The 26,653-nt window shown below is 41.2% G+C and overlaps 1 protein-coding gene across 7 annotated transcripts in view; it reads left to right on the top strand.

Annotated features, from left to right (window-relative positions):
* The window catches only part of LIMCH1 (LIM and calponin homology domains 1), a 183,213-nt gene that overhangs the window by 91,727 nt on the left and 64,833 nt on the right, over window positions 1-26,653 (top strand). For 5 of the 7 annotated variants that reach the window (XM_069791087.1, XM_069791105.1, XM_069791095.1 and 2 more), the window contains 3 exons: window positions 15,704-15,810; window positions 19,171-19,201; window positions 22,259-22,369. In XM_069791087.1, the coding sequence (XP_069647188.1) occupies window positions 15,704-15,810; window positions 19,171-19,201; window positions 22,259-22,369 (249 nt within the window). Of the gene's footprint in view, window positions 1-10,371; window positions 10,511-15,703; window positions 15,811-19,170; window positions 19,202-22,258; window positions 22,370-26,408; window positions 26,617-26,653 lie in introns of those variants that run through there. The other 2 variants (XM_069791120.1, XM_069791112.1) reach the window with 2 other exon arrangements.

The following is a 26,653-nucleotide window of genomic DNA, read 5'->3' as shown; positions in this document are numbered from 1 at the left end:
GGGACATATACTTACCATGCAGGCAGCAGCTACTCTTTGGCTGACTATGGGAGGGATCCAAGGTCATTTTGGCAACTAGGGAGGGCTGAACTGTGAAGTGGCTCTGTTTCCTTGGCCAGCAGTGCGTGGATCAGGAATGCTGGTCGGTGGTTTTTGGGTTTTAACCTTCCTCTCCTTCCTATCTCCTCCTGCCCCGCAGCCCACAGCAGTGAGTAGGACCATGCTATAAATGCTCTCTGCCTCTTGAGCCTGATTTTCAGACCAAAGCAGACAGACCTGCCAAATAAGAAGTGTGACGTTTATGTATTAATTTCTGGAGTTACAGGGATCAGCCTCAAAGTATTAGCACCACTATACAGTATATCTTCTGTTATTTAAAAGGGGGGATGGTGAATAGGTTCAGTTATTTGAGGTTTCAAGTAATCCAGGGCAATTTTCAGTGTAATTAATACATGTCAGGAATTTGACCCTTGTGGGGATAACAAGAAGTTCTGGATAACTGAGGTGATAGTGTAAACAAGTCATGAAAATTGTGCCAGAAAACTGTCTGCACAGGTCAGTAGCACAAGCTAATAAAATCTCTCAACTTCTGATCTAGAAAAATAATTTATACAGCTTTTACTTGACATATGCAGAAGCAGAAAACTCCCCCTTTTTTTTTGTACAATTCTCGGATGTTTTCTTTCATTAAGTTTCTCCTGTTACCCCTAAAGAGGTCAGACAGTAGTTGCTTCTTAAACCATAACAACTGCATGAAAAGCATAACTTGAAATGTCCTGAGAGTGCCACATGCATCACACATAGACATGCTGTTTTGCTGTGCTGATTATTTTCAAAGAAAATACAAGCAAATTTAGAAAAAAAAAAACACAACCAAAACTACTACTACAGCTTTGATACTATGTATTGGAAACAATGTATATTCTGACATTTCATAAAACAAATTATGAGCAAACAAAGGAATTGCATCAATCATTGGCAAAACTAGTTGCAAATTGGTAAATCAAATAGAATGGTCCCCAGAGACCACTGTCAGAGCTTTTATAAAAGCCTTTAAAGAGGCAAAGAGAGGTAAGTAAATAAATAATTGTTATGCACCAAAAGAACACATAAAATTCGTTACTGAAGTCAATGTTTAGTAACACACTTACGTAAAAAAGAAACATGGCAAAGTTAGTCATAGGAGGCTGGGTTTTGGTTTGTTCTGGGTTTTTTGAGAAACACAGGCTAGCGTGATCTTCCTTCTTAGTGTGCACTCCTGTATTTTATTTTTACAGTGCTGAATAGTGGCTGGGTGGAATCTGATGTGTCAGTGGACTAGAATTTTAGAGAAAGAAGCAGCAAGATAATTATATCCTCTCAGAGAAGTGTTGCAGTCAAACAAAAATTTGAGTAACCAAGGCGTTAGCAGAATTCTATTAGAATGGGTGATACTTTATCTTTAGCAATATCACACTAGTTGTTACTTGCTCTTTCATTCTGTCCAAAACAACCAAAAGAGTAAAAGTCAATCCAGTATTATGATTAGTTTGAAGGGACCTCCCAAGCCGTATCTTCAGATATGCCAGCTCAATTTCTAAGCGTCTCAGATCTTTGAATGACACAGTCAACAATGATCAAAGTCTGTTTTCCTGCAAAGTAAGTATCAAGCTTACTGGTATGGTGTCCTCATCCTTTTTATGCTAGATGCTATATGGCATCTGCAGTCTCTGCCTTCAGAAGTTTGTAATTAAGAAACAAGACATAGATGCAGTTAGAAAGGAAACAGAGAAACAAGGTATTTGTCACCACAGGGTTATCAGCAAACCTGGGATCTAACTGCCATTGGCTCTTCATAAGCATAACTGTAATGTAGAATTTTGGGGAAGGTAATGGAATAGTTCTAGTGAAATTTAGAGAAGGCTACTCATAAGCATGTGGACTGTGCGTGAGAAAATACAAAATCCAAAACCTGCCTAGAGTCAGCACCCACAGTATTAAACTAAGTTGGCTAGTTCCCAGGGGTGTTTGAGACCTTAAATGCTCTTTAGTCCTTACCCTCTGGTTGATCAGAGATTAATCACTTGCTTTTTTAAATACTATTACCCAATCTCTTGAGCCACCCAATCCTGATTAAAATTTACTTTCTAAAAAATGATCTTAGAGAACTGAAACTCTTTGGATTCCAGACTTTTACATATTATTTGAAGAACTGTGAGTTCTTGGTGTTCTCCTACTTGCATCAAAAATTCTTGCAGGTGGTTTATCTTCCCAAGAGTAGTTCACCTTGCTTATTCTATTTTGCTTGCCTGAAATTTGATGAGCAGTATTAGAAATCCAGTGCTTAAGCCTGCACACAAACTATTATGTAAGTAAATTGCAGACCGAGAACTTCAAAGATCGTGGTCAGTATTCTCCATCACAGCTTCCAGTGTGATTTATTCTCTTTGTATAACAGTGTACAAATATTCTTGTTCTTTATAACTTTATAGTACAAGTTGGAGGAATAAAAGTGCCAGACTCAGGTTAGGAAGTGGATGGGAAGTAAATAAGAGGAAAAACAGTCAACTGCTCTATTCAGGATAATGGAAGGTGGAGTTTGGGATATGCCAGAGAATGGAAAATCCTGGATAACCTCCGTGTTGTGGGTGTGGGCAACTCACTGAACAGTCCGCTTGAGTTTGGCAGCCAGCAGCATCTATCACCCTGGCTCGGCACAGCCACAGGATAGCTCTTGCAGGAGAGCTGCTCGATGCCAGCGCCTTTCCCGTTCAGGGGCAAGTGGCCCAAAAGCATGAGATCAGCTTAGCAGTGCAGCATAGCACATTTAGAGATTTCCAGGTAGCCAAAAAGCTCCAGAAAGTGGGTGCTGCTCATGTGATAGCTGACTCTCCAGGCTCTCTGCAGTCATACACAGAGCATGAGGCACGCTGAAGCCCCTATGCAGCCCTGGGCTGGCTGGCATGTACATGCGCAGGTACAAAGAGCATGTGTGCCCAGGGTCTGGTACCTCCTGGGTGGTTGGGCTCCCTGTGCTGCAGTTTGGGCAGTGTTCCTGCATCACCTAAGGTGGTTGCATAGCTCTGTAGCCCCTGTATTTGGATGGGGCTACATCTGTTGACCTTGTAAACCCCAGGTAGCTCTTAGTAGGGTCTCCAGATTTAAAGGCTGGTTAGCTTCAGCACAGTGCTGAGCCTCAGCTGGGTCCATGCATTCAAGCAAGGCAGTACTATGTCTGATGCATATTCCGCAATCGCTAGGATGGGCAGTATAGAGGTGCTTGCCAAAGCCAGTAAGTCCTGCTGGCCTTGAGCTGATTTTGGGTAGCCATGTGTAACATTTGCATTCTCCAGAAATCTGCACCTGTGGGAGTTGTTTGGAGACGTGTGAGCTGACTCAGGCTCTGCAGTCCTTTAAATCAGCTAAATTGCTGGCGGCTTCTTGTTGGCTCTGGAGCTAGTACAGCTGCTTTCATGGCTGGTGAAGCCTGGCCTAATAATCTTGCTGGACTCTACTGGTTCTGCTGTCTAGATACGCGTCTCTCTGATCAACCAACTGAACTCTGAGTCCCTCTGTTGAGGAAAGGAAAAAATCGTATTGGCTTTAAATTTACCCTTTTCCTGTATACACTCTCATCAGCTAAGTTGCACCTCAGTCTGTATAATGTGGCTTTAAATTGCAAGGATTTTCAGAAATTGCAGGTGAGGAATTGGAAGCTTGCTGTTTAAGGGTGCATGAACATCTCTGCTAGCCTTATTTGTGACTGTTCTGAGGAAGGGCCATTGGTTATACCTAGGTAAGCTGAATTATAAGTACAGTTTGCTGTTTTCCTCTACAAACAAAAGGTGATCTCAGGTCTGGTTAGGACAGAAGGTAGGGTATAAACTGAAATTTTAGGAATAAATCATGAGTGATAGCCGATTTGTTTCCCCTTTCTTTACCTTCTGCCAACAAATGTGACAAGCTATTTCTGCCATCTTCTCTCCTTCGTTCCAGTTCCTAAGACTTGGCGTGATGCATGTATTCATTTTCCTACCCTTGTTGCTTTGTGCATTCCTAGGGGAGAGAGGATGTAGCAAAAGTATGCCTTAAATACACCTCTAGTGTGTTGACAGTAAAAGAAGAACAGGAATATTTGTCCTGTAGGAGGAGAGATCCTTTATAGTCTGCTGCCCAGAGGAACCAGAACCAAGACATTGTGAAAGAGCTGGGAGAAGGCCTTGCAATGGGAATACCCTGTATTAAAGAAGAGTTCCTTTCTTTCCCTCTTGTTTTAATCATTGATTTTTATGCCCATAAACTGGAGGAAATTCTGCTTCTTAAATACATTATTGCACTACTTTTTTTTTTCCTCCTAAAAGCTCAGTCTTCACAACTGTAAACAATTACGGCATCCAGACATAATCCACAAATCATGCTTTCCAAATGGTCCTTCAAAGGCATGTTTGCACAACCTCTATAGACTTAATCAACAGTAGTAATTTAAGTTGGCTATTCTGCATAGTCCATCTAAGTTTGCAGCTACCATAGCTTCATGAATAATTGTTCCAGTTCTTGAATTATATCTGGGGTATTCCTTACTGATGGTTGAAAAGGGACAGAAAAGAAATCACTGCCAGGCTATTGGGTAGTTCATTGTGCTTTGAATATTTACTATAAAAAAATTCCAAACTGGAAATATTCAAGGTGACTGACAGTTATGGCCATGCTAGCAGAGACACCAAATGCATGTTTTCAAATCTGAGAAAGAAACAACAGATACATAGTTTGAGTGTCGTGGTATTTAGTCATTTAGGCAGTTACACTATATATGGTCAAAGTTAAGAATAGGTGCTGATTTACTTAGCATTTTTTTGCACAGATATTTTGGCTGTCTGTAAAATGTACTTGCAGCAAATTGAAAATTATTGATTTTCTTCCCCTTCCTTTTCCTCACTGAAATAATTCTAGACATCTAAATGTGAAAGCTGTCTATTTATTTTTTTACTGGAAGTAAAAACAGTAATGTAGGTTTTCCAGCTGGAACGTGCTGGAACTTCATTCAGTACAAAAAGCCAATTAAAAAAAAAAATAGGGTTTTTTTGGACTTGAACAGCTTCTTTTAGAAGTATTTGCGAGGAAACCCCAACCTGTACATTAAAGAAGTCCAGTATGTTTTATGCAATGTTGGCATGAAAATGCAAAGCTGTGAGTGGGGGGAAAACGTATGTCAGGTATCATGTAACAGCAGTAAAGAGATTTCTGATGTTTATCAAACCTTGAACACCACAGATTATTAAAACATATTCCTTGGCAGTAAAGAGTAGATGTTTAATTTGAAAGGAGAAATGGAATTTGTTGCTTTTTTTGCAGAGGTCGTGAACTGAGCAGGAATGAGTCCTCCTTGGCGGTTGCACTATTTTGCTGTTTGCCTTGGGGAGTAGAGATTTGGTCTGATTTTAACAGCTACTGCCAGGCCCCCAGCCTCCACAGGCGGCTTTCTTGCATCCTTTGAGGCCCACCTACAGCAGTTGTACTTGGACATCGGGATGCAGAGCCCCTCCAACAGCTCCGGCTATGTAGTATCCTGATTCTTGCATAGCGGATTGCCATCTTTGCTGAGAGAAGTCCGAGTGTCAGCCAACTGTTACTATTTGTTGGCTTTAAATGGAAGATAGCTTTGCTTAATATACCAGGCAAAAGAGAACATATCACGTAAAAGAAAGGGGCAAGAAAGTAAAGTTATGTTAATAGCAGCTGCTGCAATTAGAAGTTTAATGAGTCTGCCAGGCAGTGCTCATACATTCACTTTCAGAGGTTTCATGTCAAATTGATGTTAATTTTAGGTACCAGTTTCTTTTGTCCCTTTACAGTTTGAAACCTTAAAAATACATTATACAAAATTTCAGGTATTTTCTGGCCTTGGATGTTCAAAGTTTTGTGCTCAGCTAGTTCAACACAGCTGGATGCAGCAAAAGTTTTCAAATGAGATTCATCATGCACATAGTTTCATTAAAATCCTGTATTTTGGGGGATTGTATGCCTTCAATGAAATCAAGTGCCTGAGTAGAAAGACAGCTGATAAATGACCAGGGGAAAGTAAGAATTGAGGCTATAACTCCAATACAGCTTTGTGTCTATGATTTATTGAGTTCTTGTGTATCAGAAAAGCATTGGGTGTAAATCTCACTATTGGTCATTTCCAGTTACTTTTTTTTTCCTTGCCATCTGCTTTGGATGTGGTGAGAGAGGAAAACTAGAAATAGTCTGTAGTGATCACTGCAGTATTTTTTCAGATAGTCATCTCTGAATGTGCATGCAGGTGCACTGATAATGCTTTAAGTTACCTATATTGGTTCACAATAGATTATGCTGGTCAGGTAATTAATGACCCTCAGACACACCTTTTCAGGTAGGCAAGCTCATGATGTACAGGATTTTCCTAATTTTCCTTCTCCACCAGCCCCACTCCATCCCAAAGGTCCTGTGGGAAGTTGCATCTGATGGTTGCCTGCAGCTGGTTCCCTGAAATAGTCAACACTGCTCTTCCTGGAAAAGAAGGTTATTTTCACAACAGTCAAGTCAAAATATAGAAAGCAGGCACTGGGTAACAGTGCCCTAAGATATCAGATGTGATCAAAGGGATCCCATGAAGCTTGGAATCTGCAGGCGGAGAAAGGAAGGTAGGGTATGTGAAAAAAGGTAGTATATTTTAGTAGACCTGCTAATATAATTAAGGAAAACATGGAAAAAATTTTAGCACATAGATTTTCATTACCACTGTGGTACAATATCTTACCAGGAACACATATATAAATAGCTTTTGAGAAGCATCTGTTGTGCCATGGCTTAACACACAATTGCCTGTACAGCAGTCAGGAAAGGCAAAGGTTTGTTCAGCAGTGTTTAGTTGTAGTTGATGGCTGTACGTAAAGTGTAAAAGGCTTGTTTGTGTTGGAGCTTAAGCTATTTGCAGTGTTCTTTGGATTACCCCAGGGGTGTACTTTTTGGGTATATCACTCGGGAGGTAATTCAACTTCATTCATCTATGAATTTTTTTTTTTTGTGTGTGTGTGTGCAGGGTGATAAGCTTTAACAGTACATCTAGTGAAAACTGTATTCTCCCATATTTAATGCTCAAGTTAGTTTTTTTGGTCGGTCCCATTGCTTGGACCCCTGTGACTTATACACTGGTTTTGTTTTCACAGTATCTGGTGTAGTAGTTTAGTAGTTCTTATGACTTGTAACTCTAGATTTAAAGTTTATGGGGTTTTTTGTTTACCTGAAGCAGTTTGTTTGAGAAGGCTGCCTTTGAGATCTCCTAAATCTGTAGTCAGACTGTGTACTTTCCTTAATGCTTTATTGTGTCCTGATAATTACACACAAATAAACCAAATGTAGAAAACAGCATGTTCTCCTTAGTTGTGAATTTCTTGCCCATTTTTATATTTTACTGTAGAGCTCAGTTGTGGGGGCAGCAGGCACAGGGGTGAGCTGAGAACAGACAGTGTCCAGTTTCCCCAAGAAGATGTCCTGAGGGCAGTGTTGTGGCACTAACTGTGGTTTTAGGGTTCCTTGAAATCTGTGTTTAGGTTAGTCATACTCTCAGTACACATAATGTGAGCACAAATAAAGGTCAAATTTGTCTTCATGACCTTTTTTTTTTCCTCCTTCAGATAGACAGCGCAACTATTGCCAGAAGGATGGGTAAGAAGGGATAAATGCCACAGACACTGAGCTCCGGTTGGACTGAGAACATTGTTGTTATATTTATTTCATTCTCATCTTTTTTGATAACTCTTTCCCCAATCTGCTCTGCGTTAAGTCTTGTGTTGAGCCACTTCACAGCCCAACCAACACGGCAGAGCAAGGTAAATAACAGTCCTTTCCATTGCTGCAGAAGGAACCAGGCTTTACTTTTTGGTGGTGCCTCCCATGTCCTTGTGTTTTTACCCATCTGGCTCTGGATTTGCAAGGTGAATTCCCAGCAGCTTCTAGGAATGCTTAGCCTGCACTTCACTGTATGTGAGCTTGATTTTAATCCTGTCCTTGAGGAGCTTTATTCATCAAAAATGTGAAAAGTGGGTAACAGAAGTCATGAAACTGAGACCCAAACCCTCACGAGCCCAGCACTATGATCTAGTACTCTGTAGAGAGGGGATGGCAAGGAGATGTTGTCCTCTTCCTTGGCCATAGTATGGCTGTTACCGTAGGATGTGGCATCCAATAGGCCCCCTCTCTCCAAGATTGGATGACATCTGACATCTGGCTGACATCTGGCTATGATTTCATCAGCACCAGAGCCAGTGAATAGCCTGGAAATGCTTTGGGCTTTTTTCCCTGCCTGCCTATCTTCTGTCTTCATTGCTGTAAACAAAGCCATCTTACTCTGGGTGTATCTTGGGCTTGGCAAATTTGAGGGAATACAGATCATCTGATTGCTCTCTCCTCCCAAGACGTGGATGTTGACTGAGCCCCCATTTGTTTAAATGTTTTATTTGTGCCTTCAGGGATAATGACCTGATGGAGCAAGGAGAAATATCAGGACCTACTTAACTAATGAAGTCATAGGGTCAGCCTTGTGCTCATACTGTGTGCACCCCTCCCACCCCCCCGTGGTTTGCTTTTGCCTGTTGAATTGAAGGCTGCTCTTGCTCATGTTCTTTCATATGGTCCCCTCCTATTCTTCTCTTCTGCCTTTCCCTGTTACCCTTCTCCTTTCCTGTCCACAGTTTCTCTTCCCTCTTTTTACATTATACCATGCTGCAGGGATTTTAAGCTCATTTTAAAAATTTGCAGAAATAAGATGCATCATCCATGCTGTTCAATACCCTGATTTCACCCTGTACCCAGCATGAAATTTTCATTACCTGCCCAGGACCTGCAGTGCCATTTTGTATTCTGAACTCCTTGGATTTGCCTTTCATTATACACAGTATGGCCATTCCTGTTTGGGGATTTTGGTTACAACCATCGTACAAATGATAGTAATACCCTGTATCGCATAGGAAGCTTATAAACATGGTTGAAATTTGTTATGGGGCAATTATCTTAAAAGCAAATAATCTGATAGTGAAGGGCAGATTTAGGAAAGCATCAAAGACAGTTTCTTAAGATCGAGTATTGTTGCTGTACTTCTGATTTTCTCAAAAAATTGCAAGCTTTTAATTTTCAACAATGTGCTTTTTGATATCTGGTGGACAAGTGAACTTTACAATTTGATTTGTTTAACACATTTCTTGCATTTTGTGCTTGTTTTTTAGAGCTCCCCCATCAATTCTCATGGCATGATTTTGATTTTTGTTGTTGCTGTTGCTTATTTTCAGTTTATTAATGTAGATTGAACATGCTCATGTTCTATGTGAGACTGATGATTGGAACTATTAGCAAAAGATTTTGTAGGATGCCAAAAATGCTAAGAGCAGCTCTCTGAAAAGATGAATGGAGTATCCTCTTTCCTTTGCCCAGCTTTCCCTCTACACTGTCAGAGGAGGATAAGTTTTATACTACCAGAGTAGTGTAAAGTAGCAGTATCAAAGCTGTGCACTATCCTCTTGCTCGAGGTAATTGCCATTTTCCGACCCAGTAAGCCTGGTTGGAAGCAGCAAGGATCTAAGCACCTTGGTAGGAATCTGGCACTTCCAGCTAGATCTTTGGGGTCTGGTACTGCACATCTCCTGTCAGTCTTAGACGTTATCCGAAGATCGCTTAGAGCCACGTTTGGTGTTTCTGTATCTGAAGATCGCTTAGAGCCACGTTTGGGGTTTCTGGTGTGTTTTGTGTAGCTGCAGCGCGGCCCCAACAGACCCATTTTCCTCACAGAATTTTGAAGGTGTTTTTTGCCTTTTTGTTACGGGAGTGGGGCTGTTGTTTGAGGAGACACATCTTTTCTTTGTTGACTGCCCACAAAGCAGCAGAAAAAGGCTTGGCTTTCTGTGCAGAGGCGGTCTTCGCCGTCTTCCCTGCCAAGCTCTCGCAGGGACTGCTTGTCAGTCAGGCGTTGCGGCCTGCTGGTGCCGAGCCCTCGCTCTCGCAGGGACTGCCCTTCTCCGGCCGCTATTCCCGCCGCCCTGCCTTCGGAGCGGTGCGGTGCGGTTTCATCTCCCGCCCGCGGGCGTTATTCCTGCCGTTTTACTCTCGCCACCTCTGTCTTTCTTCTCTGGGCCTACTTCTTGCCCTAGGGGCTCACCCGCTTCCAGGCGCGGCGGTAATTCTCCTCCTTTGCCCTTCGGCTGCCTTCCGCCCGTGGGGGTGCGGGGAAGGGCGGCTGGGGGGCGGGAGGGCAGCCCCCGCCGGGCGGCGGCCCTGGCGCCTCTCTCGGTGTCGGGGTGGTGTCGGGGCCGCGCTGCCCGCTCTGCAGCTCCGGGGAGGGGGGACGGGACGGGACGGGACGGGACGGGGCGGTGGGTGGAGTTTGGGGGTTTGCAGCCCCCGCCGGCGGCAGCTGTGCGGCTCCCGGCCGCGGCGGGCGGGCGGCTCCGGCTCCGGCTCCGGCCGCTCCGCAGGCTCGTTGCGCTTCGGGAGGCGAGGATCGGGTCAGGCTGACGGGCGGGTAAGTCCTGCTGGTGCACCTCCCTGGGGCCGGGCTCGCTCTCTTTCTGGTTTTCCCCGTGCGGGGTTTAATTTTCGTTAGGCGAGGCCGTTGCCTGCCAGGCTGCCGTTGGGGTGCGTGCAGCCCTGTCTCCCCTTCCTCTTGTGGTGGGGCTTGCCTTCAGTCGTGGCGGGCTGTCATCCTTCCCCTTCTGGAGATGAAGCATCCTAAATGTCTAAGTGACTGTGTTCTGACCACGATCGAGTTCCTTCCAAAGCAGTAGGTTTGGAATCTGCCAGAGAAGACAGTGTTTTGTGAAGTGTAGTTTTACTGTATATACAGTAAAGCATACTGTATAAACAGTAAAACATATACGTAGAGCAAAACATATACAGTAAAGCATAGTGGATAAATAGTAAAACTTATATATCTCTGTGTGTGTGTGTATATTTTTATATATATATGAAAAGTCCCCAGTCTTTCTCGTAAAACTTCTTTCCTGGTGGACTTGAACTGGGTATTTCAATGTTTCCTTTCCATCTGCTTGTGAATCAGTCAAGATCCATTGCTTTTATATAAATAAATTATCACCACTAATTATTTATATAAGATGGAAAAATAAGGGAATTGGGAAGAAACGTTGAAAGAGTAAACGAAAGGCTTTTGAGAGTCTGTATTGGAAATTGCTCACAAAAGCAGTTTGGAAAAAAAAAAAGTATATTTAGAAATATTCCCATTTATTCTGGAACAGGGAAAATTTCAGCATTCCAGAAATGAAAAAGGCCACCTGTTTGTCTGCAGCTGTCCTGCAAAACAGTGCAGTGCTGCTGGCAACTAATAATATCTCCAACTTGCAGAAGTGGCACGCACTTGGCATTTTATTCAGCGTTCTGTGCAGACATACAGCTTGGCTTGCTTTTGTTTTACCCGAGTTTATCTGTATATCTCATCCAGGCCATGCAGTAGCACATCTGACAAATGATGGTTCCACAGTGATAAGCCGCTGGTCCGATTTGCAGCGCAAATACAGTGAGAATATTTCGTATACTATTGTGGCAGATGAAAGGAATGGAAGTGGGCCAAATTCAAGCTGTTTGCCATTGCATCTGATCAGCAGATCCTATGGAGAGAATTTGCCTGCTGTGAACATTTGATTCTCACTAGCTTGAACTGTCTTGTGTGTTGGCAGTGCTACTGTGTGAATTTGCAGTGGCTTTCCAGGGTGTCTGTCCCGCACAACTGCCAATTTCGGTGTGTTTTTTTACAGGATTCAGGATTTTGTGCTCCATTTTGTGTGTGGGGAGAATGACTTAATGCTATACAGTGAACAGTTTTTCATATTTGTAACACATGGGTTATCAGTCTTTTAAAAACAGCAGAAAAAAACCCAAAAGGTTACAAGGGAGCAGCACGTTATTTCTTCCTCCCTCCTTCCACCTTCATCAAGGTGTAACCCCTCTGCCTCCCATTCTCTCTGTATTACCTGCAGGTGGTTGTCCTGGCAAAGTGATTTTGTAGTGGTGAGTCTGTCAGGTTACACACCAGAAAGGATGAAAAGGTGGCAGTGTTGAAATGCAGTTGTGAGAGCAGGAGCAGCTTCCCCTTCCTTCCCGTGCATCCTTCTGACTCAGTTCTCAGGGAATCAGTGCCCCACACCTATGTTTGTCCATCCCTGCTCCTCCCCGGCCCTTCTTGCTGGCTCGTGGCTGGCTTTGCCCAAGAGTTTGTAATGTTTGGTGTGTTGGTTAACTTTTTGATTCTGAAATTCAGTATAGCAAAACATTTACATTAATAATTCTTGCATTTCTAATACTTACAAGTAACCAGCGTTGCTTATAGTGCTGATCTAAGAGGAACTGTCAGGACTCTGCGTAGGCAAGCAGAAAAGGGTTGGGGTTTAACCTATCAGTGTATCCTGTGTTTGTGTCCTCTGTCACCACGCTGAAGCATTTGTCTTCTGTAACCAGCCTGTTTAGAGTTTATGTCATTTTATAGATAAAGCATAGGTGAAATTTTATAGATATCTATGGATTGTAGTTTTATAGATAATATATTTATAGATATCTATAAATATATTTATAAAGTTTTCTAGATTAAAAAAGAGATAAAATTTGCAAAATAAATTTAGACTGTAATCTGTAAGCTTGCTCTTTCTCTGGGTGTACGAGGGGAAAAAACCCAGAAGAAGACTTCTGATTTAGTATTCATGTGGACTGAAACCGAGAGGAGCCAGCAGTAGACAGTTGCAGGTCCTCTGGGGCTGTAGGAAATGACGTGCTGACCAAGTGACCTATCCTCCATCTATTCCAGTTCTGCAACTGCAGCAAGTAACCGCTCAGAGAAAGGCAATATCATCTCCCTTTAATGTATTGAGAAAATTGCGTGTTAGTGCCTTGTAGGGGCTGCCAGAGGGACTGAATTCTGACCATGTGTCTTTTGAGACCGCTGTAAAAGATACTGCCCTGTTAACTGAGGCACGGCAGCTGGCCACGCTGCGATCCTTGCCATTGCAGTGTGACCCATTCGCGTGACCTATTTAACTCTGCCAAGTTGTAAGGAGCAGGACATGCACATTAGGTGGGTGTTTTCAGTCCCTTATTTAAGGTAAGCATGTTTTATATATATTGCTGCTTGTAAGCCTTTTTTTTTTTTTTTGAGTTTCTTCAAAGCAGCAAAGGAGTGGCACTTTAGAATAGGTGACTACAAAAAACAAGTAGTTACAGCAAACAAGTATGGAACTGTAATTTCAAAAAACATAAGCAAAATTTTCTGAGAACTGAAGAAACTAGCACTTGGCTAATGCAAGGTGTCCTAATCCTGAGAGAAAGCTTTGCTGGGAGCTGGGTCTTAAGACTCCTTTCTCCTTTTAGTGGCTTAGGAGTGTTGTTCTCCAGTGTCTTCATAGAACTAACAAATACGAATTTCAACTGGACTGGAGCAAACCAGGAAAAGTTTTGTTTTGCAGTAGTATGAGATGCATTTTGGCTTGGAGATAGGCAGCCTAGGTGGGTTTACCTGAATGTCTGTCACTTGAAACTTGAAACCAAATTTGTTTGGGTTTGGGGGTTTTTTTTAATCCTTTTAAACAAACTGCCATATTTAGGACCATTGGGAAATAAAACCTATGAGATTGTTACCAAAAGCAAAAACTTCTTTCAGTGCTCACTGATTGCATCTTGTTAGCATGCATGGTTATTCATGCCCATATAAGATACCAGCTTTCTGAGGAATTGTTTGGGTGATGGTGTTAGTTACTGTTGGCAAATGTTATTTTTATGATGACCATCAAAATAAAAGCATGTACGAAAACAGGCATAGGGTGGTGACACTGGGTTTTTTTGAGAAGTGGGCATTTGTTCATCAACAGAAGAACTGAGTTTCCAAACTACATGGCTGCCAAATGGCTGATATTTTTGTTACTGCTTATCATAACTTGGATGTGAACTTTTGGCATAGAGATGGGTGCAATTAGTTATCCCTGGAGTTCCCCCCACTTCAGTGGTTTTCTTAATCTATTAGGTTACTGTGTCCTGTATATTTTTGTTAGGAAATATTGTTAGGAACTTTGGTTTTTAAAGCTTTTGCATTTTTATTAGATTTACACATCACTCCACCCACCATTTGGAATTGACCAGAACTGTCCTCCATCAAAGCCTAAACACAAGAGTTAACTCACGTTGCAGTTGGAAAAATTATAATGCAAACAATAAGCCAGATGGGGAATTTTACAAGCATCTCTTCATGTCATGAATGATGCTGTCTCTCTGGGTTATGGGCTCTCTGCTGTCTCGGCTGCTGTTCCTTTCCCCCTGGCTCCCCTCCAGAGCTGTTAAGTTTCAGTCAGGGGGATTTGGACTCCTCTAAATTTCCAAGTCCCTATTTTTTTGTGGTGTGGCTGGTGACAGCGAGCTTTGTGTGCGAGAGCGTTGGCATGCAGAGAGCCGCAGCGATTAGCATGCTGATCGCTGCGCTCCGGCAGAATAAACAGGGCTGCTCTCGCCGAGCTATGGCCGTGCCACCCAAACAAAGGCCTGGGAGCAGAGGTGGGGAGAGCCCTCCTCGCCAGTCCTGCTCTCTCACCCAGGGTGGGCAAGAGCTGATGCTGCCCAGGCTCCTCTGCTTCCCAGTTTTTACCAAAATGGAAGGTCTCTGCCACACGCTGTGGCTCTGCCCCTCTCTAACTCTTCATGTGGCAGCTTACCTCCAGTGGGAGGTTTGAGATGAGAGGCCTCAGAGAATATCAAGCTGTACGTAATATCTTTGCTTGTCCACACCTCTGCCGTTGCAGTTGCTGATCTAGCAATGTGTATATCTGAAAACTTGTTCTCTACTGACCTTCAAGATTTATCTGCATAAGAAAGATTCACTGGTTCTGTAAAAGGGGGGTGGTGTCCATGCATATGTGTAAGTAAGTATAAAACATATATTAAATGTCTGTGCACACATACAGATATAATCCCCTCGGTGCATACCCATGTGTCATCACTCGTGTTTGGTTTGAAAGAGGCTTGTATCAGTTTGTGCTTAATTTCTCTTAGTTACTGATTTTTTTTTTTTTTACACTCTGAAAAGTGTAAATCCTCCATGAAAAGTGTTACAAAATTGGTGTTGTCTCTTCTTCCAGACAGTGGTCACATAAAGTGTAGCTTCAAGCATTTTATTTGTGGAGAAGGCACCTACCTCTTTTCCCAGTGGCTTCTGGCTGTTTAAGGTTGGAGAGGCAAGAGACCAGTTGTGTTAACTAAGAGTAACTGGCTTGTTTGTACCGACATGCAAAATGTTTTCTGAACAAACTGCTTGTTTAAATGGTGGTGGGCTGTTTCATATCTACCCTTACGGATCCCTTCAGAAATCCAGCCTTTTCTGCCCTGTAACGTGCTGAAGTTGTGTTGGCAGCCTACAAGCAGTAGGTGGGGAAATTAGCAGGGTTTTCTCAGTTAAAGAAGTTGCTAACATTTGGGGTTGGAAAGAGAGAAGTCAACAAGCTTGTTGCAGTTACATATCTTTAAAAAAAAAATTTTCATATTTATCTGGTTTTCAAACAAAACCTATACTGACTTCTTAAATTATGTGACTGGACATGTCTTTGGTTCTTCATCTAGCTGATGATATGACTATTTGTGAGCTGTTTGGAAGAGATTGGTTCCGTAGGGTTATTTTTTTTCAGTGATGAAGAGTTAAAAGCTTTTTTTTGTTTGTTTTTTCTCTTTTCAGGATAATATCATCTTATTCTTAAGAGGCTGCAAAGAGCTGGGACTTAAAGAATCTCAGCTTTTTGATCCTGGTGATCTGCAGGACACATCAAACAGAGTGACCATCAAGTAAGTACAACAGCAGTTTGCAATTAATATGTTACAACCTCAAGACGCATGTGATGCAATAGTAAATATTTAAGGATGAGCAAGAGGCTATGCTCATCTGCTCATACTGTCATTTGTATAAAGCAAATAGGAAGCTGAGGTTTGAGAAACCTTCAGCGCTGGGAAGAATACATTGTTCTCTTCAACAGGCTTTCTCTAAGGGCTGTTATTTTTCCCAGAGAGATCAACCACAGCTCTTTTAAAATACTGTTTTAGTTAGGCAATGAGATTCTGTGGGATTTAGGGGTTTTCCTGAGTCTAAATTGATGGCATTCTTTTTTGTCTGTCCAACTAATGAACTATGTAGGCTGGGGAGAAAAATCACAGCTCTGTTATTTCAGATTAAACTGTATTGAAGATGCATTATAGGACATTTATAGGCTTCTCAAACTCTACGAGGTGCAGACATGAGCACAGTCTGTTTATTTCCTAACAAGAACTATAGGCTGGGACATGATACTTGGGCTGAGAATGTCTGTGTGTGAACTGTGTGGACTAGAAATGCCACAGTTTAGATACTTTTTCACCAAAGTCACGTGCCTACTACCACACACATATTAAGAGGTTCTCCTTCCTAATAACTAATTAATGTTTTTTTGTGGGGGCGAAGTGATTTTTTTTTTTTTTTTTTTAAATCTTCTTTTAATTGGCAGCCTTTTAGCCCTGGTATGTGCACATCCCTCACTGCAAAGAGTACTAGGTGCTTAGACTCCAATGCTTGTATTTTCAGCATTTCACCCCACAAAGTGATTAAAAATATAGATGTGAAACTGGCACAGAAAGAATTACTGACTTGCCTAAGGTCACACAGAGCAGGCTTGAATAAAAGTCCATATAGTCAGAGATTGAAGTCATAAATAGAAACTGTTGTCCCTTTCAGGGAAGATTTTTTTCATCATTGACTAGAGGAACAGAAGCAATCAGACTGTGTTTTTCTCTTGTTTATATTAATGGTAATCAAGCTCCCTACCCACCAAGAGCAAGAGCACCCCACACTTTCATGAAATCAACAAAATTTGTAATTGCTGTTATTTAGAAGTTTTCTTGAAAATTTTGGGTCTATCATGCGTAATATTAAGAAGTTATTACTCTACAGACAAGCAAATGCTGCTGAGTTCATTGAATGGCCTTGTTTCATTTGGCCAAAAAGATCACTAATGAAATCCTGGTCAGACATACCCATTTTAGAAAAGTATATGGAAACAATTTACTAAATTTCAGCGGCATTCTATTTTTTTTCCCTTCTGGCAGTGGAAGTTGGGCAAGTTTTCATGGTGTTCAGGCATTGTCTGGGAAAATTCAAAGGTTCTGAAAATCGAATTGGGCACTTGCCTTGTTTTAAGTAATAGTATCCCACTTTTTGCTTCTTTCCAAGTTTCTGGCTCTAATATGAGGTTCTTCTCGCCTGTACATACCAGTGAGAGGGGGCCATGTAACTTATTTCTTCTAAATCTGGTAATATTGCAATGAAAGAGGTTCTTACGACGTCCTGTAAAATCATGACAATGAGTGGCTGAAGAGAGTCGCAAAACAATCCCTAATCTCCATATAAAACCCTCATCTCCATATGAAACCAGAGAGAAAGAGTCTTTCTGATGAGAAGCTTGATCTTTTTGGGTTGAGGATGGTGGAGTATCTCGGAGGAGGCAGGGTGAAGGCTGGGACGAGCCTGGAGCTCCAAGGAGAGCTGTCCAGCACATAAGCAAGTTAAACCAGGAGTAATAAACTCTGCGGAGCTGGCTTGGCTTTCTGCTGAATATGGTGCTAGATAGATGTGAAGTGTCTCACTGGCATGGATTTTTTTTCCCCCATCAACTCTTCAGAGAAAGCAGCTGTGGAAATGAGCCAAATGTTTTCCTAGCGCTGTCCAAGTTCACGCTGAGTAACTGAGTTGAGGTGTACGAGCCAAGTCCATGACTGTTGTAGAGAACTATGTTCGAGACTGTCTTCTGCTAGCTAGTTCCCAAAGCATGAAGGTGATTTTTTTTTTTCCCCCTCTTTGAAGACTTTTGGATTATTTTTTAAACATGGTAAAAGTGGTATTTGTTCTGTGGTAAAGGATGAATATGACATTATTGCACATGATTAAGATAATGATATTTTTAACCAGTTTTTTTCATATAGATGTTAGTTGAGGTATGCATTAGATCTATTTTTTTTGGATCATTCAGCTTATAAAAGTTATGAGCTAATGCTGTAAAGAATTTCTTCCTGACTTGTTAAACAAGACTCTTTTCCACTGCTGTTTTGTTAAGAAAAAAAATAGGACTGTTTTCTTTTTCTTAGTATGGGGGTATTGGTGGATAAAATTCTGGCTTAAAAAAGATGTTATCAAAAATACTTTGTTTTAGCATTGCCTGTATTTGGGCTTTTTGTTGTTCTCACAGATTTAAGTACATTTATTTTTGTTTTGGTCAGGTAACCTTTAATGCTGGAGTGAACTTACTGTTATAGTAGAAGGCAATTCCATTATAAATAATTGGGAGACAATCTTTTCTAAATCTGAAGTAATCTTATTTATTTTTCAACACCTGAATGTGATGCACATTTCCTCCATTCTTTTTTAGTGGTTTCTTTGCTGAATTTTGAAATGCTGTTTATGTTTGCACAAACTTAGTGCTTTGTTGTTTCTCACATAAAACTTCCACCCTTTGATGAACGTTGGTGAAAAAAAAATTGAGAAGGATGCCAATGTTCAGTCTGAGTGCTTGAGTATACATTCAAAAAATAAATATGTTTTCCACAGCAGGCTCTGTTGTAACTGGCAGGATCTTTGTTACTTCACCCATCTACTTTGTTCTTTGTGATGCTTGTTTCCACAGAAGCACCTGCTCTATTTCCTTAATGTTTGGTGATGATTTCCTCAGGCTCCTATGCATGTTCAGTTGCTTCCAGAATCTGTATGGGTTGCATGATTTATCACAGAGCAGAACCTGACTGTTGGATTACTGCAGGACGCATTTTAGTAGTGAGGACTTTCGTCGTCTTTTTTGAAGAAATCGGCAACTCTGTTTCAGGGAAATATTTTCGGCACTGTCCTACTTTACTGGGGGACCGTTATAAATGCATTTTCTTTTTGTACCTCCAGAATTCTAATTTAATGATTGAAGTAATGGTGACAAAATACTCCCACGTTATGAATAAATGAATGTGTGAACTACATCTTCTTAGCTTTCATCTCTTTCCAGCCAGCAGAAGTGTTCTGCAGGCTTTTGTTAGGGAAAATGTGATCTGCTGCATACACGCTCTTGGAAAGTGTGCCTGCTTTCTGATTAATTTTTTTTTCCTCTTTTTTTTTTGTGTGTGTGTGTGTGCAACCAGGAACATTGACTATAGTAGGAAGCTGAAAAATGTGAGTACATCACTTGGAGGGTTTTTTGGGGGGTTGCGGTTTTTGGGGTTTTTTTTGTCATTTGTCTGGTTAATCCTGTATTTGGCCTGAGCAGCAATTATGTCAGTAAAAACTGAGTACAGATGAGTATTGCTGAAAAGTTGTTCTGTGTACAAACCTAACCAGGTTCTACTGGAAATTTAGGTAGAGCTGGTATGGCAGAGGAGCCTTACAACAGAAATAATATGAAGAATGTTTGTCTTTTCTTAGATAAGGGATAAATAATGTGATCTCTGTGCTGTCCATTGTGGTTTTCACTGGGAACGGTCTGACTCGACCACGAAGTTACGCTTTTGTAGCCTTTCATAAATATAGAGGCATAAAGTATGTTTGCACAAAGCACTTAAAATGAATTAAAATGATCTTTAGATCTGGATGCAAGTCTTTACTATCAGATTTGCTAGCTTTCTCATTGTTCTTCCAAATAAATGAGTGTTTCCCCAGAAAGGCTAATTCCATTTAACTTCAATTTCTTGTAAATTTAAACTAATGGCAATGGTAATGGATCCTGTAATTGTTAAGTGGAAAAGAAAATGGCTAAACTTTGCTGGTCTCGTAGTTAGTTACTCTCCTAAAGCCTAGCAAGCTGTCTGTCCTTAGTCAGCTGTAAACTGCTATAAATTCAATTTTATATTTGGATCACGTCCCTGTAAATGGCTAGGAAATGCCAAGACTTTTCCTAATAACTTTGCAAGCCAGTAATCATGACTGCAGGTAAAAAATAATAAAAACCACCAAAACCACCAACACCTCCCCCCCCAGATTATTTCATCCTGTCTTTCCCATCATCATTAGAGTAATATCTTCTGCACCCAGCACACAAAGTTGTAGGGGAGAAGTTCAGCTTTGGCATATTAGCACTCTTGTGGGCACTGGCTAAATATCTTTGTACAGATGTATTGGTTTAAAGGTAAAGTTTCAAAAGTATCCTCCACAGTGTGCTTGTAGGCAATATATGCTTTCCAGGTGCATGATCCTGCAACCTCGGCCGGCAGCCAGTCAGAATTGCTTGCAAATGTGACATTATTTGGGAAAAAAAAGTGGATGAAGAAAGGAAGAAGAGAGAAAGTGATCAAATGCTAGCAGAAATAAATAAAAATACCACAACCTTCATCAGAGAACTGAATGGCAAAATGAATTGGACAGTTTCCTGGTTGCTAGGAATACTGTATTTCCAAGTGTTTTCACTTAACTTGAGAACATGTACTGTAAGAATTTTTTACATAAATTTGTTGAGTAGTGCTGGTTGAAGGAAAACAGCTCAGGTAAAGGTTGTTTCAAGACAAAAAAATCAGTATTGGCGAAAGCACCTCCTTTCCCTCAGCACAGTAGTATCAATTTCGATGTAATTTTAAAAACAAGGTGAAAATTTCTGAACTTTATTAAAAATGTTATTCAGTTATGTCATGGCATGTATATTATTTATAAACTAAAGGAAAATATAAACTATATATATAAAATATATTTTACATTATGCACCACAGTTGTTTTTAAACAGGGGGTCTATATGACACATGCTGTATCCTTTTCTGGCAGGGCCTCAGCTGGAGTGCTGTGTGTGATTTTGGACATCACACTTAAATGAAAAATGGGGATGTTAGAGAAAGTTGATAGGAAAAGGCTAATCAGAAGTCTAGCATATGTGACTGAGGAGGAGGCACCGAAGGAATGTGGGTAGATGTTTTAGGAAAGAAGAGTCTGACAGAGATGTCTGTCCCCAGTGCCTCCGTGGGATTTCTCCTAGTCCTATTTTCTTTAATTCACTATATAGTATGAATTCTATGGCCCTGTCCCATCAAAACATTAACTACTATATTTCAGTTTATTTAACTTTTTTGAAAAAGACAGCTAATGTCAACTATTATTTGTTATTGGTTGCACATCTTTTCCACATGAAAATACTTCCTGTTTTTTCTGCAGTTAAATACTTTGCAGTGTCACGGAATATGCCAAAATAATGAGCATTAGATGAGAAAAAGGCCTAAGTTCTGAGGTGATGGTTTGGCATTTTTAACCAGTGCAAAACATTGAAATGAATTGCCTTTGATGATCAGTTTCCAGTCCAAATTGCTGCTGCACAGGTACCATTAAAGACATTGCTTTAAGTGGAGACATATGTGACTGCAGAGGACTGTTTGCTTTCCCTGCATGATATAAATATCACCAATTTTGGAGGTGTTGGATTTGACCATCCTGAGCATCTTAATTTCTCCTTTCCTAAAACAAGTGCAACACCAGCAGTGTCAGATCAGATTTCTTTGCTGCCTAAAGGAGTAAGAGGGTATATAAACATTTGCAAGAGCAATTCTTGGCTTTTTTTCCACACTAGTTTTGAAGTGACTTGAGTTACAGAGAGGCATCAAGTCAGAACTTGAATGAAATCACTAACTCTTTCCGCTTTAGTCTGATAGAAACAACCAGATGCTCATGGCTTTTGATTAATCTTGGGCTAAGCATTTCTTAAGCTAGCAGAAGCCTGGAAGTAAATGTTCCTGTGTTGTCTGGTTAATTACTTTAAGATGATTAAAAATGGAACTACCTTTTCTGTCCTTGAAATAGGCAGGCACACATTTCAGATGTTTTATTTATTCCATTAGTGTTAACGGTTTTAATTAGTGACCACTAGTATTAGTACTTTTTAGGGACTTTTTTCCTATTGGATTTACAAACAGATACATTTATAAGTGTGTCTTCTGTACAGTTTCAAATATCTTGTCTGTTTTTTCTATTCAGATTTATTTTTGGTGTTTATTTTCTAGGCAGACATGACAGTTTCATTTTCTTATAAAAATACCAGGAAGATAATGTGTTAACTTATGTATTCTGTAGGACTGTTTACATTTTCATAGTTACCCACCATATTTATTTTTAACCATTGACAGACACTTCCCTTTCAATTCCGATTTATAACAAAATCTTGTGCTGCTGTGCAGTTTAGAATAAATGAGAGATGCTGAAGGGATGTAAATTTAGCTAAGTGTGTAGATGGCTTCAATTAATTCTTATTAACTTCTGCAGGTATTAGTCACCATTTATTGGCTAGGGAAAGCGGCAAACAGCTGCACGTCGTATAGTGGATCAACCCTGAACCTGAAGGAGTTTGAAGGTTTGCTGGCACAAATGAGAAAGGTATCTTTTTGTTATGTTTTGGGAATGGAAATTTCATTCGAATTATTACTCCCATAAATAACCTGTTTGTTGCTAAATATGAGAGAAGTGGGGGTCTGGAGTACAAATTACTTGGTAAACCCCTACCTTCTTCGAAAATGTTTCTGGTATGAACGTGAATCAAAGCAGCCGGCTTTGTTGTGATATCAGTGATGCAGCACATGATGTCAAAACAGGGCTTTAGAATTGTCACGTGGCTCTGTCATCTTCATATATTTTGGTCTGAATTATTTTCATTTATGACACAGTTTCAGCTAGAAGAGCTGAGACTCAAAACTAAGGTGGTAGGACTCACAGGAGCAGAGATTTTTCTTCTTTAAAACATTCAGTCTCATGGGCAGCTCTTCTGTTTTTAAATTGCAACATAAAACATCAAACCAAAGTATCTAAATAAAGCTGAAGGGTAGAAGGAGGAGATTGTGTTTCACCAAGGGCATAGTTATGATGAATCTGTGTTTTGCCAAGCTCTAAATTCTCGCTGAAATCATATTTGGTGGTTTATGATGAGCTGAGCTCTGCTGGAAAGGAAAAGTTGTGATTGCTGTAGGGTGGTTTGGGAACTTCTGGTTGAACGGTCCAGCATGCCCTGAACCTCAACATGAGACACTTAACCTCAGTAATGGTTAGCGTTGATATCCAAGCATGTGTTTACTGGGGATGGAAGGGGCAAGGAGCAGGCATGTAAGAAGACGTCAGCACCTGGTGCTAGCATCGCATGTGTCAGACATACTGCTCAGGAAAGGCCGTGCAGGTATATTCTCCAGCCCACAGAGAGCTCCGTGCCTGCTACTCCCTCCCCATCTCATTTAACAACCAAGTCACCACAGGCAGTAGGGTTTGGGGACCATGGGAGACTCTTTACTCTCCTTGAGATCTGTGCTACTGCATCTGCGCCAGCTGCAGCGCTTCATTCTGGGATCTCAGAGGGCCAGCACCGGATTGCCACCGGAGAGGAAATACTTGGCTGACTAATAGCAGTTCCTACACCCTGGTGTGAGCAGAGAGCCTTAACTAGATGGGTAAAATCCCTGTTTGTGAGCCCAGTTCCTGTGAACAAGCAGGTGGAAATGGAGAGGAAAGAGAACATCCTGCTTCTCTGTAGCGGTTTATTTTGGTCTTCATTTGAAATGACCTGTGCTAATCACGCGGGACTTTGCCACTCATGAGTGCTATGACTGAGCCTAAGCAGTAAGGAAATGAAGTTAATACTTGAATTATTGCCAAACAGAAGACATGGGGAAGGAGCAGTCCCCACTGCAAAGAGTCTGAAAGGTGAAACAAAGGCAGACAAGGGAGCTAGTGCAGAAAAATTCCCAAAGTGCAGGTTGCTGTCATGTTAGTGCTGCATGGTATCATGGTTTATTTTTTAATGTTTAATCTCACAGCACGAGGCTCTTCTTTTTCCAGGTGATGTTTACCCATCAAACTAATTATCAGAGCATTTTGGAGGTCTATCTTGAGCCCTTTTGTGGGATAAAGTAGGCTGGGGCCAAAAGGCAGTGTTCTGTGGGGAGCTGATGACTGTGGAGCGCCTGGCTGGGCAGTGCAGAACACTGCAGGTCGAGGACAAAAGCAAGAGGCTGGGACTTGATTTGTTGCAGATGTTGGAGCTGGGAGCAGAGTAGAGATCTCATAAAAGCTGAAAGCTATATATTCCTTTAACGTAAAAACAGAGCGCTTTGCAGTCCTGAAAAGTCTTGTTGAGGTGGTGCTGGTACGAAGGCTGCTGGCGACTTATTTTAAGGTCACGTCCCTACTCCTGTACCCCTGCAGTATTTCCCATTGGCAATTGTGGGCTTGTCTGTTACTGCATTTGAAGAGGATTTGGTTGTAAAATAGAACATGTTAATCATGCTGTGCAACACTCTGATGTTCTTTATAGCTGTGCTCGAGTGATGAAAAGACACTTTATCACATTCTCTACTGGCATTTTTTTCCACAGAATTTAATAATTAAATCGACCATAAATTCAGTCTGGTTTAGTTCTTCTGTTGTAAATCCTCTCTGCCCTCCTTTTTTAATAAGCAAATCAAAAGGCAGCTTGGATGTAAGTTGTCTCGGACTCATCTTTTTCTACTTCTCATACTGAAAGGGCTATTCATTTCTAATTTTATTCATGCTACTCTGTTTTTAATTTCATTAACTATTTGGATACGCATTCTTCTTTACTTTTAAGCTAGAAGTTCCCAATGACAAAACATCCATGACTTTTTGATTATATTTAGTGGGTGGAACTTCCTGGAGAAACGCATCTTATATTTGGCAATCACACTTTTACTACCACTCAGTGACATACTGTGTTTTTAATTAGATAGTATGAAAGACTAATGTGCTGTTGTGTGTCATGTTACGGTGTTATCAGTCGTGCAGATAACCACTTTCCCACTGATAACATTTGAGAGATGACATTTGTTCAAGGCAGGACAAGTACCCGTCTGTGAGACGGTGCTGGGCTGGAAGAGTAGCTTTGCCAAGGGGAAGGCTGTAAAGAACATGTTTACAGAAGTCGAAGATCCCATCCTGGTGCCTGCCTCCTAATTCCTGGTGAGCGGCATGCAAAATTAACATCAACAGGCCTTTGAAAGTAGTGTCTGCAGAACTCATTAGTTCACAATTGGACTGTTTTCAAACTCTGGGAGATAGTGAATGCAGGATGGGGCTCCTTGCCCAAGTTTAAGTCCCTGTAACTGCTGAGCAGTTCTGTGTCATTCAAATACAGTAATTTAGGAAAATGGAAGTGTGCCTGAGGATTGAGAATAGCTGATTGGTATGAAGGGATGAGGGGATTTAGGGAATTTGGATTTTTAGAAAGATTTTTGGATCGTGTCACAAACGGGATTTTGGTAGGATTTTTAGATTTGTTCTTGGAAGTGTGTAACTCATGCAGATTTCAGGGAGACGGATCTTTGTTGTCTAGTGTTTCTATCAGTATTTTAGTTTACTAAGCAGGACTGGGGGAGGAAATTACATAGGATTCAATTACGACTTCGTTAGATGTATTTTATTTGTTTTTAGAAAATACTTTCACTTCAATTTGCAGTGAGGTTACTTAATGACATTACCACAGTTTAGCTTGGCCTTAGGTGACCTTTGCTGCTGCCCTTAATGTGGTATTTTGGCAGAGTAATAGTGAGTGGCACTAATTAAGCCTTCTTCCTGAAAAGTCTGCAGGACGTTGGGCCTGATCTCTCAGCCTTGCTTCGAGCCTCCCTCTTTTCCAGCATAGAAGCTTTGGTGTGTACTGCAGGACTCTCCTCTCTCCATCACTTCTCCTTTCTTGTGGGGAGGTGGCCTGCCATAGCGTACTGTGTTGTTCTTGATTGATCTTCTCATTGGCACTACTAGTAACAGGTAAAACCTTAGCGGTAAGGGACAGTGGGACCTGTGCTCAACATATAGCCATTGTGCTCCAGCTAGTGGTAAGCAGGGGGTGCTTCTTAATTAGGAATTAATATTCAAATGCTTCGGGGGGGGGGGGAAGAAAGAAAAAAAAAATCACATTCCAGTCTCTTTGGGTCACAAAATGTCAGTCTGTTAATGGCACCCACATCTCTGACTTTACTTACTGTCTGGGGAGAAAAAAACAGATTTATCTTTGAATAAACGTAGTTTATTTTTGTTTTTTCTAAGCCTGTGCGATTGTAATTAATGTTAAGACACTGTCTAAAACAAGGAATTTATTATAATGCAAGGGTGAGGATGGCTTCTATTGACCTTTTCCTCTGCTGGAGTTTCAGTGTTTTAGTATGTGCTGCTTGCACTGGAAAGAATTTATAATCACAGGGCTGTCAAAGACAACCATTGTTCTCCCTGCTCTGAACATGTGGGTCAGCTACAAGTGCTTTCATATCCCCCAGAGCCAGGAGCTGGCAAAGAGTAAAGAGCACAACTGAATTCTTCTGAGGCATCAGGAAAAGCATTTTGCATATTTTTCATTGCTGATTGCTTCAGAAAGACATCCCTCTTTCATAACAGGAATTTCTCTTCAAGGTAGAGGGAGGCTGGGGCACACTGCTTCATTATTTTGCCGAGCTGAAGCAGCAACAACAAATGCTGTCTGCTGGTCTCCCGGCCAGTTACAATAGATGGGCAAGGGGAGGGGGGAGATCTTTTGGAAAGCAGCAGACTTAAACCTGATGCAGGCACGATGTTAAAATTGTAGTGCCTTTGCCTGTGCTATGGACTATGGACGACAAGTCAAGTTTCAGGTTACTTTCAGTTTTGATCGGTTTATTAACTTGCCTG

This window comes from Haliaeetus albicilla, chromosome 1, assembly GCF_947461875.1.
Source record: "Haliaeetus albicilla chromosome 1, bHalAlb1.1, whole genome shotgun sequence".
In the NCBI taxonomy this organism is placed as follows: domain Eukaryota; kingdom Metazoa; phylum Chordata; class Aves; order Accipitriformes; family Accipitridae; genus Haliaeetus; species Haliaeetus albicilla.
This window is presented reverse-complemented; position numbering and strand designations above follow the sequence as displayed.